The following is a 14,408-nucleotide window of genomic DNA, read 5'->3' as shown; positions in this document are numbered from 1 at the left end:
GTAAGGGATGCTCTCCTCATGTTTGTCCTTTTTTTTGGTTTGTTTCTTGGTAGCGTGTAGCCCGTTTGATTGTATTCCTTTCACATCAAGCCATGGAAGAAAATCCCTGGAAGTAGCAGATTACTTGATTTGTAGGGCAGTGGGCTACAGTTGTACTCTGTGAACTGTAAGCGTGTTATTGGGGGACGAAAGGCTACCCCTCCGTCTCCATGGAAGACCAGACACAGATATATTCTTTACAATGGTGGAACACATAGAAACCACAATGAAGAAATACAGACCAAAGAAAACGAAGCAAGTAAGTGTCAATTGATTGCCAGGCTATTATTACCCCATTGGTATGTGTTGTTCAATATTTACCATCCATATGGAGCATTTCCAAAACTGTGATTCGTAATGCTGGTGGGAAGCATGCTTTGTTGTGGTCAGTGTCATTCGAGAGTTGAAGAGCGTCATTAATTTGGACAACTGTCAATGTCAAACACGTCAGTGATGATGGCAACAGAGAATCCGAGCGCTGCTATTCTCAGTTCTGCAGGCAAAAAAGCATTGGGTGAACTTGACTCCATAGACTCAAACCTAGGCTTTCCTTCCCCTTTAGCCGCTAGAGATGGAAACTTTACACACACACACACACACACACACACACACACACACACACACACACACACACACACACACACACACACACACACACACACACACACACACACACACACACTGGAAATATATCTAATGGAAAGTCGTATTTTATGCCAATGGTGGTAATTAGTATGGGGCAGCAGGTTCAGAATAGGGCTATTAAAATAATGGATTCTGTCGCTTTGATTAAGATGAAAGAGTGTGTGAAAAAACATACGGCCAAACAGTACCGCAAGGCCACTCAAAATCCAGAAATCTATACTCAAAAGCACAAAATATACAATAAAATGGGTTGAGCCCTGTGGTCTTTAGCTTGGTGTTAATGTGGGTCAGGGGGTGCTATGGAGTATACAGTGCATGGTAGCAGTGTGGATATAATAGTAGGCCTAATCACATTTTACTACTTCAGTTTTTAGCTTGAATAACAGCTCATTATGCACATTTTGTAAATATAATTGATATATTTCCAAGGACTTCAGCTTTTCAACTTTTAACAAACCCCAAACTGGAATTTGGACCTGCAAGTTACCATTCATCAATGGAAATAATTGTAACACACACACACACACACACACACACACACACACACACACACACACACACACACACACACACACACACACACATGGACGGACGGACGGACGGACGGACGGACACACACAAACACACACATGCACACATGCACACACAACACACTTGTATTCCACTCCAGCCTCAATTACAATTAATCTTGAGCCTGTTCAATACGGTTGCTTTATCTTTCCTCCTCTGTTCAGCTAATGTCTCGGTGTGATGCTACCACCCTCACCTATCCTGTCGTCATCTCCTTTATCTTTGGCTTTGTCCTTGTAACCTCATGAGTAAGTGTACTGGTTATCTTCAGCTTTATGTTGCTAACTTCCTGCAAGTCCTCCCACAGAGAGACGAGCACGTCGGTGAAGGCTATACTTCTGTATTGATTCTTCAGTTACCAGGTCTATTCTGGGATTCATCACAAATAATTCAGGTGTTGTAAAAATCATCCTGGGCAATATGATTCTTAATTCAACAACTCATCTTTCATAAGATAATCGTTTAGTTATTTAGCCCACTTTAATCCAAAGCAATTTATACATACTGTTCACTAAGGACCAATTGGGGTTAGGAATCTTGCTCCTGCCGACAGGTAGACAGGTTTGGATATTAGGGTTCGGACCCAGCACATTTCCTGCTGGTAGTCAAACTCGCTAAGCACTACACTGTCCTCTCTGCTGTTCTGGATTCATCTGGATCCTGCTAGGATGTCCATTTTCTGTGCCCATCGATACTTTTATATCGAGTGGGTTCCTCGATATACGCCCCTCTGATTAAATTCTCTCTGGGATTTTTCATCAAGACTTAAATGAAAAATCCTGTGCTGTGTGGGTCTGTGATAAAGCTCTTTGAGGCTGTAATACTGGAGAAAGATAAACTCTACAACCTATGCACTTAAAACCAGACATGTCTTCCATGAATGGGTGAGAACGGCCTCAGCTCTACACAAACATTGTGTTTACTGGCCGCCGCAGATAGCATTGTATCCAATCCTATCACCTATAATCACCTATAGCGCTAACAAGTATTTTCTATCGGTTCCTATGGTAACAGTGTTTTCTCTCTTCTCTTCTTCTTCTGCTGCCACTATGGAAACTTCCTTTTCCACTAGTGCAGGGAGATCAAACACGGTAAAATATCATGTTAATGTGGGTTCCAGAGATTGTTTTTACTGCTTTTAACTATTTCCCCTTTCTACCATTCAATGCATTGTGTATATGGTTAAATAATCGGTTTCCTTCCATATTTGCAAACAGCTTACATTTGTGTTCTGAAATGGTTGGTATGCTTGCTCTTCAGATTCAGAGACTACAGATGATGAAGGTGGGGACCAGATTGAGACCAAAGATGAGGGTGGAGATTATGAGGAACGCCCTGTGAATACACGTAAGCAATTTGATTCTGGATCATCTCCCTTATTTCAATTTATATCTATAAGTGATCTTTATTATTCAATTTGAGGATTCATGTTTTGGGGCTGTTAAAAAAAACAATAGTTAGAGAGCAGTCCTGTTTTGAGCTCATATAATAAAAATGATTATTATATGTTGTTGTTTTTTATGGGACTTAGTGATGGACAAATCTGCAAATGAAGATGACCCTGAGTATTCTAAGGCAACCAGGTAAGCCAACACAATAAACAAAAAACATTCTCTAAACACATTCATTATAGCAGGTCAATTGTTTTTGAAACACTGGTATTTTAAATATTGTTTTGTTTGTAATTTCTAGTCAATCTCCCCCTCAAGTCCTGCCGCCCCCATCTCCAAGGGTCAACAGGCGTTCCTCAGCCTCTCCGAGTCGCTCCGGCTCAACAACGCCCATTAGTTTCAGTGGAAGGAAAAAGGTCCCCGTTCCCACCGACTACCAGGACACGGTGCCTGGGGAGTTTGAAGAGAAGGTCCGACAGCCCAAATCAGTTGGCATGTCCCAGGGCAGCACCCACGACTCCCGACCCCAGACCCCTGTGAGCGAGTACTCCTCCCGGAAGGACCTTGCAACCAGGCCCTCCCCGAAGCTCACCAGGGCGAGTTCCAAGGTTTTTGAGAAGGTGCGAGGTTTGGAGGAAAGAAGACGCAGCCTCGACCTTCCCGAAGGCTCCGTCTCGGGAAGATCTTGGGCCGGATTCAACCGCGAAGGGTCTGTTGACTCAGACGACGGTGGAAGCCGGCTAGGGATCTCCAGGGAGAGTTCCAGAGAAGACCTACGGGAGGCTCTGAAGGAGGATGCGGCAGAGAGGAGGTCGATGTTCAGACAGAGGGCCGCCTCGCTCGAAGACAAGCCTCGCTATACGCAGAAGGTTCAGGACATCGAGAACAAGTTCACAGAGGAGCTCCAGCGTATCAAGAAGCTTGTGGGCAAACCCCACATGAAGAAGTCTTTCTCAACCGAGCAACTCACCTCGAGGGGACGGCAACGGCAGCCTTTTAGGAAACTCGAGCCCATACCTCCACAAGTAATCCAGAAGCTCCAGGAGAGGGAACAGGCACAGTGGGCCAAGGAACAGAAGGAAAACGAGCCAGGTAAACTAGGTTCTTCCTCAAGGTCACCACAGAACCTCGGTAACCCACCAGAGTCAATGCAGTTATCAGACCTACCGGGACAATGTTCAATGAGGGAAATGGCCAGTCCGGTGAGAGAAATCATTCAGAGGTCACCATCGCCTGCTCCTACTCGAGCGCTACGAGCAGATTCACCGGGCACAAACGTTGAATTTTCAATGCGTAAAGTTGAACGAAGACCGCCAAGTCCGCTAGTGCAAAGGGTATCTCGAGTCCAAGAACCACCACACACACAGCCGGTGTCTCCTGTGCAAATGTCTACAAAAGACGAGATTTCAGGGCGGAAGACACCCATAGAAGTTGCCCTGCGGAGGATTGAAAACAGACCAGAGAGTCCTCTGGTGCAGAGAAGAACTACGATGATGCAGGAGCTCCCTGTACAACAAGCAGCAAAGCCAGCGGGGGTGACACCATTAAGTCCATCGGAGGAGAAAATGGAGGTTGAGGACACGAAGCCTGCAGCCTCCAAGCTGAGCATCCCAACCATCGTGGTGGAGGACGAGCCTGTGGAACAGACTCAGCAGGTGCTGCAGGTCAAGAGCACCAAAGGAGGACCAGCGCAGAAGACCAAAGCCAAGAGTCGCAGGATGCGGCCCATGTCTCCAGAGCTCGGTCAGATATTAAGCTCTTTTTTGTTCTTTGTTTCCTTCTTAAGTCCTTTTTTCATTTATTTAGTTTAGTACGTTCTTACTACCTTACTTTGGTTTTTGTACTTATCTTTATTACTTAAACGTATATATTGTTTCTTTCTTTCATTTGTATATTAGTTCTTTCTCTCTTTTCTTCTTTCTTTCTATAGTAGTATTTAGTCATTGTATTGGACATGTAAAATTGTAAAACCAGCAGACCCGTCTGACAAAAATGACATGCATACAAAAACTAATAATTGACCCAAACTCTTTCTCTTGATGTGAGAAATCGTACAGATTCTTCCGATGACTCCTATGTGTCTGCTGGTGAGGACCCGATGGAGGCCCCGGTGTGTGAATGTCCCCTTAAGGACACCGTCTCAACCGCCGGAACCGACGCGCTCCTGAAGTGTGTCATTGCCGGCACCCCTCTTCCCGAAGGTTGGCAATCCACTCTGTTTAAACCAGAGGTCACCAGAAAATGATCTACTGTGACCCTCCTGTGACCTTACATTGAGCCAAGCAAGCATCCATCAAATATTTGATGCAGTTATATAAGCAATACTTCAGTCCAATAATAACATTTATCCATTTATATTTTTCTTCAATGCAGTCTTCCCCTTTACAGTTCACTCTCCTATGATTAAATGATAGCGGCCAAGGCCTGTATGTTCTTGACATTTGAATTGTAGGCCTACTGTGCGTGACTTAGTTCTCTGCTATGATACGCTTATGGGTCTGACCCGCAGTTTGAAAATTACTGGTTTTAATATCGATCCTTTGAGCCTATTTTTCAATTGCTCATTGTTTTTTTCTGATTATTAATTTCAGTGACATGGAGAAGAGATAACACCGTCATCACTGGCAGTGCTAAATGTGTGCTGAAGGTGGAAGGCGATCGGCATAGCCTCCTCATCAAGTCTGCAAAAGCGAGCGACGCAGGGAAATACTCTGTCACTGCAGTCAACGAGGTCGGCAAGGTCTCCACAACTTCCACCCTTGTCGTCAAAGCAGGTAACTTCGTTAGCTGTTACCATTATTAAGATCTTATCAAACGTTGATCTGGTAGCAAACAAAATCGTTTTTTGTAAGTTGTAGACCTCATCTCTGTAATTCATTCTGGGAAAGCAAATCTTCTTTGATTATTTTATAGGAAATCGGTTTAACAGGCAACCTGCTACGGCAGTAGATTAAAACAAGGCCATTACCATTATTTTTGTTGGACAGCATGAATTGCTTTTCAAAGAGCTTTTACAAATCACCTTGGCGGCCAAAAAAAGAAAGAAACCCTGTTCTATGTTTAAAGTTCCCACAGGAAATAAAACTGGCTCTCCTAGGTCCAAAATGGGCTGTTTTCTTCTATTAAACTGATATAGACAAAAAATAATACAGTTATTTAAGGTGTGTATTTTTCATATATTTGAACCCAAATGTAATTTGTGCTTACTTATGTATACAGCAATATTATGCAGTTATGAAACCTGCCTGAATTGGTGTTCAACTGACAAGTATGTTGTCCTATTGTATTGCTCTACAGTCAACTATAACTGGTAGCGCAATGCTTGACAGCTAGCTTTGATTTTGGACATATTCAATATCAAGGCAAAGCTCTATCCTAGCCAAAACGACCAACCCTCCCACTTCTTCAAAAGGCAGGTCTTGCCCCAACCTCCCATGTAAGGTTATATGATTTTCCCCCACTCTCAGCAAATGAATCTTCCATATATTGCAGTTGAGCAACCACACTAAGAGTTGCCATAGCAACTCAGAGGCTAAATCAACCTATAAATTGCCCACTACAGCGCAGCAGTTACACTCAATACGAATCCTCTTGTTCTGTGGTCTCAGGTCATTGTAAAGCCCATCATATTTTCTCTGATGACAGAAAGAAAAAAAAAACTGAATTACACACTGAATTAACATAATCAAAGTCTTTATTTGAATGAATCATATTGCATTAACCGAAAATTGCATTTACTTTTAAGGTCACAAATTATTGCATTTACATCCATTTCATCCAGTCATTTAGCAGAACCTTGTAAAAAAGGTAAATTACCGGCACATTTTAGATAAATGTCAACAAGGAGCAGGTAGGAATCTATCTCAAGGATGACTAACAGTTAGGCTGCGGACTATCATAAAACATCATAAATTAGGCAATGTCTTACACAACGTTTCCTGGTGTCTGGAAGGCTTGGTTCAGGAGCCCCGGGGGACCCTGGGGCCGCCCAGGAACGTCAGCAGCCCCATCACGTCCGACGAGGAGTACCTCAGCCCCCTGGAGGAAGGCCTAGACATGGGGCCGCCGGGACCCCGGCGGGTCATCGACACCCTGTTCAAGGAGCCCCCCACATTCCTGGTAAGAAAGCCACAAAGACAGTAGAAATTATAATTATTTTCCTTTCCTTAAAAGAAAACCTAGAATGCAGGTAATATTGGGGTTGCCAAGGGGATGATTTTACATTGAGTTGAGTTTTACAGGCGGGTAAAACATGAAGAATCCATACCTCTCCGTTTCACTCCAATGACCTTAGTTTTCTGGCTGTTTTCTGTCTTTTTCTGTGAAGCTGTGAACCCCAAAAATAACTCCCATGCTCCCATTCCACGCAGGTAACCATGAGTGATCAGGCTGTCATTGAGGGACAGGAAGTGACATTGTCCGTGAGAATAAGTGGACAACCCAAACCAATGCTTTATTGGTAGGTTCCCCCCGACCGCCTGTCATGGCTCTGAATGCTCACATGTCTGTTCTCTTTGGCCCATGTTGCCTTGAAGTTAATGCCAACTGGCATGAGTCTAAAGATTAAGATGGCATTTTTCTTTCTTCTTCTCTGGCATAAAATGCTATGCTGTGTAGTACATTTAGGATCAGAATTATTTAGATTTTGAACAAGAAACAGCTTGAGACGAGAAACTGAACAGAAGGGCGCAAAGAAGCAAAGTTGCATCATACCAGTTCAATCATCATGCAAACAGAACAAACTCCACGTTAAATACATAGGCTCTCTCATTACCAAAAGATGTTCCAACAGTTATCATATTTTTATGAAACGCAGATATGCTCTTATGTAGTGAATCCTAGTGAAATATAACAGCTTCAGGTGGATATGAATAGACCTGGGGGAAGAGCAGACCAAAGGATTGTTCTTCTTTGCTCTTTTGATCTCCATCTAATCCTTTTCTCCTGATATTTGAAGGCTGAGAGACAGGGTGACGGTGAAAACAGGCCTGCGGCACGTGGTGCGCGAGGTGGAGGACGGCGCTTTCGAGATGAACATCCTGTCTGCAAAGCGGTCTGACACAGGGGTGTACACGTGTAAAATCATCAACGAGTACGGCATCAAGCAGTGCGAAGCAAGGCTAGAGGTCAAAGGTAAATGTCTGCTGTTGTAAACTTAGAAGTTTGTTCATGTGATGGATTAATGTTTGTTTTTAAGACGTAACCTTTTTTTTCCATTGAAAATAACGAGTTGGTTTATGAATAACAATGACAAGGCAATGATATGGATCAATGATCAATCAATGTCCATATGCTGATAATATCAAATGTAAATATCTTTCAAATAAATCATTCACTGTTGAAGGAATTCGAAAATGCATTGGATGCAGCTAAATATTATTAAAGCTAGACATCTTAGCAGACATTAATTTGAACACATTGCCCATGTTATTGTGCATTGGAATAAAAAATAAATAAAGATAATGTATATGTATTTACATATATCTACATATAATTGATAAGTATAATTAGCTTTTACCATCATTATATAATGCTGGGTCAACTGAACAGTCAATAGATTGATTTATCTCTGAATAAACTTACAGTGGTACATGAATACCTAAAGCCCTTGATGTGAACACTGCATTCCCCTTTCCTCCATGCCCTGCCCAGCCCTGGCGGTAGAGCCCGGTCTGGCAGTGATCCGCCCCGTCCGGGACATCACGGCCAAGGCGGGGGACACAGTTCTGTTCGAGTGCCACGTCATGGGGCCCCAGGACACGGACGTGGACTGGCTGGCCAACAACAAGCTGATCCAGCCCGCGCTGCTCAACTGCAAGATGCACTTCGACGGCCGCAAATGTCGCCTGTTGCTCAACTCGGTGCACGAGGACGACAGCGGCACATACGTGTGCAAGCTGAGCACGGCCAAAGGTGGGTGGCAAGGAAGAGCACTCTGGAGTTTCAATCTGGCAATTAATGAATCCATTAATGAAGTGCTAAGGAACGCTGATTCAAAGTGAGAATGTTGATGCATTATTTTTAACATACCCTTGGTTTGTATATCACTTTTTCATTCTGTCTTTAGTCATTTTCTTCTTCATGTCTGTTTACATAACTACCTATATGTCTGCCTGTCCATCTGTCTCTCTTCAGAGGAGGTGACCTCCAGTGGGAAGCTGAAGGTCATTCCCTCTGTCCATCCCCTGTTCACTCGTAAGCTGGACGTGCTGGAGGTCATTGAGGGTCGCAATGCTCGCTTCGACTGTAAAGTCAGCGGCACTCCTCCGCCAAACGTCACCTGGAGCCACTTTGGTAATATCATCTCATATGGTTCCTTTAAAATGTCTGTACAAACTGAAACTGAAACTAATCTCCCCTGTCTGTATCTGTAAAAACTGAGGCTGAAACTAACCTGGCTAGATAAAGGATGAAAAACATAACTAATGTCTGTTACTTTACTGAAACATAAACTAACCTTCCATGTCTGTAATAGTACAACTTAAAACTGAAACTATCCTCCTGTGTCTGTAAATATACAAACTGAAACTGAAACAAACCTCCCCCTGCAACTGAACCTGCTTGTAACTGTACACACCTCATTTCTAACCTGTAGACCAGCAGCTGTCCGACAGCGAGGACGTGCACATCGTGCAGGAGGGCGGGCGCCACTCGCTCATCATCTGCCACGTGACCAATGAGGATGAGGGGTTCTACACGGTCATGGCGCGCAATGGCCAGGGCGAGGCGGAGAACTCTGCGGAGCTCTACGTCCAGGAGCCACGGCCCGCAATCTCCTCCCAGATGTATGGACCTGCTCGCATCTCCCTCCCTCCTCCCTCTGGGATAGATACATGTCTTTACATTAAGATGGGGTCGATAACTGCTCAGATAATTGTTATTATCTCATATATAATGCACCCATAATTATTCAACTGTTTTCATGGATGAAGTGTTGCATACCTTAAAAGGAGAGTGTAAATTATTGATTTACTTCACAATGTTATTTTACGGAACACCAAAAAATAATGTTAATTTGTTATGAGGATAACAATATTGATTGTATATGCTTTGATTGCCCCTCTCTCACATCTCTCTACCCTTCCCCCACTACCTTGTACTGTACACTCTCATCACGAAAACCAATCATCTCCTACCACCTCCTCCATCGATTCCTCTTCCTCCTCCTCCTCCTTTGTCTCCTCATCTGCTACTCCATCGTCTCCTCCTCCTACTCCATCGTCTCCTCCTCCTCCATCTCCTCCTCCATCTCCTCCTCCATCGTCTCCTCCTCCTCCATTATCTCTTCCTCCTCCATTGTCTCCTCTTCCTCCTCCTCCTCCTCCTCCTCCTCCTCCTCCTCCTCCTCCTCCATTGTCTCCTCATCTCCTCCTCCATCGTCCCTCCATGTCCTCATCCATCGTCATCTCCTCCTCCTCCTGCTGTCCTCCTCCTCTTCCTCCTCCTCACCCGCCTCCAGGGCGAAGCTGGAGAAGATGCCATCCATCCCAGAGGAGCCGGAGGTGCCGGAGAGCGAGGTGGAGCGCTTCACCATGCCCGACTTCATCAAGCCGCTGTACGACCTGGACGTGGTGGAGGGCAAGGAGGCGGTGCTCAAGTGCAAGGTGGCCGGCCTGCCCTACCCCACCATCGCCTGGTTCCACAACGGCAAGAAGATCGACAGCACTGAGGACCGCAAGATGACCCAGTGTGAGTTAAACATTTTGCCACTGTGCTCGACTTTCTGGTAGAGTGCATTGTTAAATTGCGAAAAATTGTCTGCTTTACTCCCTGTGTGAAACACATCAGGTGGAAGGGAAACAATTTGATGTTTGGTGATTTATCAGCCGTCTTTATCCAAAGCTACTTCCTGTCGAAAACAGTTTTCTGGACCCAAGCTCCCGGCTGTGTACGTTACCAGCTGTCCAATCAACACAGATAAACCATTTCTCACCAATCAGGGAGTAATTAAGAGACAGCTCCATGGAAACACCAGATGAATCAACCATGTTTTCGAAAACTAGCTACAGTCAAGGTCGATTTGACCATAATACGTTCGACTGTGAGAGTGAGAGCCTGAGGCTGAAGCTGAACGTGTGTCACACTGCAGGAGCATGAGAGTTATCTGGCTACCCTGCCTTACGTTACTTCACCTTACATGACATCTGAGATATATTGATCAACTTAAGACCCTCCCCTTTTGTTGTGCAGTCCGGGACGTCCACAGTCTGGTGATACGCTTTGTGTGCCATTCCCACGGCGGCGTCTACAAGAGCGTCATCTCCAACAAGATCGGCAAGGCAACGTGCTACAGCCACCTCTACGTCACAGGTAACATCTGCTGTGATAGGCTTAGCTACAGCCTCTGGTTACATCTGTTAGGCTAGGCTAGCTTACATCAAAGGCAAAATCTGCTAGGCTACGTCAAAAAAAGATTCTGCTAGGCTGGGCTACAGTCCCCTCTCAGAGCATTCGCCATCGCCGCCCCTACCCTCTGGAACTCCCTCCCTCCGGCCATCCGAAACTCTGATACACTCTGTTCATTCAAAAGTAAACTTAAAACCTATCTCTTCAGGACCACCTACAACATTTGACAAATCATCCTCCGCCATCTTCCACTCTCTTAATGTGTTGCCTATTGTGGTGTTGTTTATTTTTTCCCTTTTGTTAGATTTTCTGTACAGTATGCATGTATTCCATTCTTATTTGTAAAGCATCTTTGAGTATTTAGAAATGCGCTATAAATTGCAGATAAATTATTATTATTATTATTATTATGATATCACAGGTAATCTATGCAATTGTCAAGTCGTTAGGCTTGATATTATTTGTAAGAAAAGTATCAGATTATAATGACCACAAATCTTAAAAACACATCTTAATTGCTGTTACAAAATTATTTTGAACTGATATTAACTGTATAACTGAAATTTAGGGTAAATATTTGTAATTTCTGTATTCCTGTATCCGTCTAAAATCAAATTGAACTCTGAATGTGCTATTTGTGCTGAATAAGGAGCCAGTTCAATGACAAGACATGCCATCTGTGATTCTGATCATGGTTCTTCTCCCCAGACATGCTCCCTGACCCACCAGAGGGGGCCCCAGTGGTGGAGGCCATCACTGGGAAGACGGTCACTCTGTCCTGGAGGAAGCCAAGGAGGCTGGACCCCTCCATTGGTACACAGGACTACATCCTGACAAACTTTTCACTTAACACTGGCCATAAATACACAGAACATAACCGTATACTACTGGATGTATGTCAACGACACGTCAAACACTTCTCAATCACTTCAATCAGAAATAAACCAGCAAATAACTATGTTGATCGGCATAGACATTGATTAAATGTACCGTTATTAGGTGAGTGCTGCATGCAGCGCTCAACTATTGTTCTTCATAAGTTTTATTCTTTCTTTCTTTCTTATTCTCTACAAACTTTGGGACCTATCTTCTTCCTCATTTTTTCACCTAGAGAATCCATTCAAATTTTATAAAATCCATAATATCTTGGAATTGCGCGCTTCTTTTCAGATTTTTTACTATTATACTTTTAAAATATTATCTTTTTTTAACATGGGAGTCAATGGGAGGCGGCAGAGCCGTCCTCTGGTAATTCAAATTTCGATATCATTTAATCTTTCTTCCGAATCACAGTTTTAGTTTCAAACCGTCATATTCTACAGTTGGTCCCATTGAAGCCGTCTGCCCATTCTGACACTTAAATTACTGAAGACATCGTAACTCGGTCAAATTTCAACCATTTACCATCGTTCAAACCATTAAACAAATCTACACACCATTAAACAAATCTACACACAATAATATCCAAACGGAATTTCGATATCATTGAGCTTTATTCAGAATCACAGTTTTAGTTTCATACCGGCTTCGTTTTCAGTTGGTCTCATTGATTTACCTACGTTGACGCTGGAGCGTGAGGATGTTCGGCAGTGTTGCCAGATTAGGCTTTTTCCCCCGCTGGATTGGTCTACTTTTGGAGGACGTTCAGGCATTGTTGCCAGATTGGGCGTTTTTTCCCGCTCTATTGGGCTACTTTTAATCACGCACCGGCTCACACACACACACACACACACACACACACACACACACACACACACACACACACACACACACACACACACACACACACACACACACACACACACACACACACACGCACACGCACGCACACACACACCACTTTAGGGCAATCGTTTGACCTTGTACATTTCTGCATTGTTTGCGCTTTTCATTCAGACAGAATCATTTACTTTTTCTTAAATGGTGTGCATGTTTACATTGTTTACTCCATTTAGACTTTTGAACTTTTGTTCAAATCCCTTCATTTGATTTAATCCATTTAACGTTTCTTTATGTCCTAATCTATGTGGCTTTATTAAACAATATTTTCAACCTCACTTTGTACTACAGCACTCACCGCATTTTCTGCAGGAAATGCATTTTTCTAGTTATTTTATATTCTTTCTACATCTACTTCAGCTGAATTTTACAGAAATATTACAACATTTGGTAAAGCAATTTCTGTTACATTTCAATCCTCAAATTACAATTCAATATAAGACACGATTTTCTTTATTTATTCCAGATGGGAAATTCAGCAACATTATGTTATTCATAGTTTTATTGTACGTTTTCATCTGTAATCCTCTAAACTACATGAAGTACATTATACAAACCCAGTTGTATTGAATATAAACGTGATGCGTTCCAGAGGCGGGCTCCCTGATGTACGCCATCCAGCAGCAGGCGCTGGGATCCATCCAGTGGACCATAATAGCCTCCAGCCTGAAGGAGACTGGCTACATCATCACCACCCTCTCCAAGGGCGTCCGCTACACCTTCAGGGTGCTCACCATCACCTCCAAGGCCTTCAGCAAGCCCTCCGCTGCCACCGAGCCCCTGCAGCTGCTGGACAGAGGTACGCAGATAATGGCTTTATTATTGACTTGTATAGTCTATGTAAGGGTTATTATAGTAGTGTTATGTTAATGGTTGCGTTAAAAGTCTATGTACGGTCAGGTCATATAAAACGGAGAAGAAACGTCACTGTGACAAAATAAATGAGAAGCTCTCTTTCATTTTTTTCTGATTACATTTATTGACCTAGTTCAAAGTAAAGTTTGGCTTCTGCTAAATTGTGTTTATGGTCAATGTTTCTGCTAAACATTGCGTTTATGGTGCGGGCTTTCTGGTAAACAGTGTGTTTCTGGTAAATGTTTCTGGTAAACAGTGTGTTTATGGTACAGGTTTCTGGTAAACAGTGTGTTTCTGGTTGATCCTGAGGCCTGTTTCAGGTAGCTGGTTTAACATACTCTGAGTTTAATCCTGCGCTCTGAGTTGGTTGACTCAGAGTTCAGGGTTGAAAAGCAACTCTGGGTTTTCGGTTTCAGAACAGGTGATCAGCGTTGGGTTAATCAACTCTGAGTATGTTCACTCTGGGTTGAGGGCGTGCCTGTTGACTATGAAGAGCCATCATCAATGGATCTCTGATAACATGATCAAACATGGACCAAAAGCGTAGATCCACTTACTTTTCCCCCACGGAATTGGAAATTCTAATGAACGTGTATGCCGAGCTTGGCAGGAAATAGCTGAACAAGTCAATGCGTGAGTCAAATAAATTAGTAAAATAAAATAAAATAAGAGGAACGTTTAATATCTTCCACTTATTCAATATGTAAATTGTGTGTGTGTGTGTGTGTGTGTGTGTGTGTGTGTGTGTGTGTGTGTGTGTGTGTGTGTGTGTGTGTGTGTGTG

At 43.4% G+C, this 14,408-nt stretch overlaps 1 protein-coding gene across 1 annotated transcript in view; it reads left to right on the top strand.

Annotated features, from left to right (window-relative positions):
* Nucleotides 1-14,408, top strand: part of spegb (striated muscle enriched protein kinase b) — a 58,267-nt gene that overhangs the window by 17,120 nt on the left and 26,739 nt on the right. Inside the window, exons 2-16 of the mRNA XM_056579180.1 lie at nt 2,515-2,601; nt 2,786-2,837; nt 2,947-4,388; nt 4,703-4,846; nt 5,237-5,419; nt 6,598-6,764; nt 7,016-7,104; nt 7,603-7,778; nt 8,298-8,558; nt 8,781-8,939; nt 9,241-9,430; nt 10,105-10,334; nt 10,836-10,955; nt 11,700-11,804; nt 13,363-13,569. Coding sequence (XP_056435155.1) covers nt 2,515-2,601; nt 2,786-2,837; nt 2,947-4,388; nt 4,703-4,846; nt 5,237-5,419; nt 6,598-6,764; nt 7,016-7,104; nt 7,603-7,778; nt 8,298-8,558; nt 8,781-8,939; nt 9,241-9,430; nt 10,105-10,334; nt 10,836-10,955; nt 11,700-11,804; nt 13,363-13,569 — 3,612 coding nt within the window. The remainder of the gene's footprint in view (nt 1-2,514; nt 2,602-2,785; nt 2,838-2,946; nt 4,389-4,702; nt 4,847-5,236; nt 5,420-6,597; nt 6,765-7,015; nt 7,105-7,602; nt 7,779-8,297; nt 8,559-8,780; nt 8,940-9,240; nt 9,431-10,104; nt 10,335-10,835; nt 10,956-11,699; nt 11,805-13,362; nt 13,570-14,408) is intronic.

This window comes from Gadus chalcogrammus, chromosome 20 (assembly GCF_026213295.1).
Source record: "Gadus chalcogrammus isolate NIFS_2021 chromosome 20, NIFS_Gcha_1.0, whole genome shotgun sequence".
NCBI lineage: Eukaryota > Metazoa > Chordata > Actinopteri > Gadiformes > Gadidae > Gadus > Gadus chalcogrammus.
This window is presented reverse-complemented; position numbering and strand designations above follow the sequence as displayed.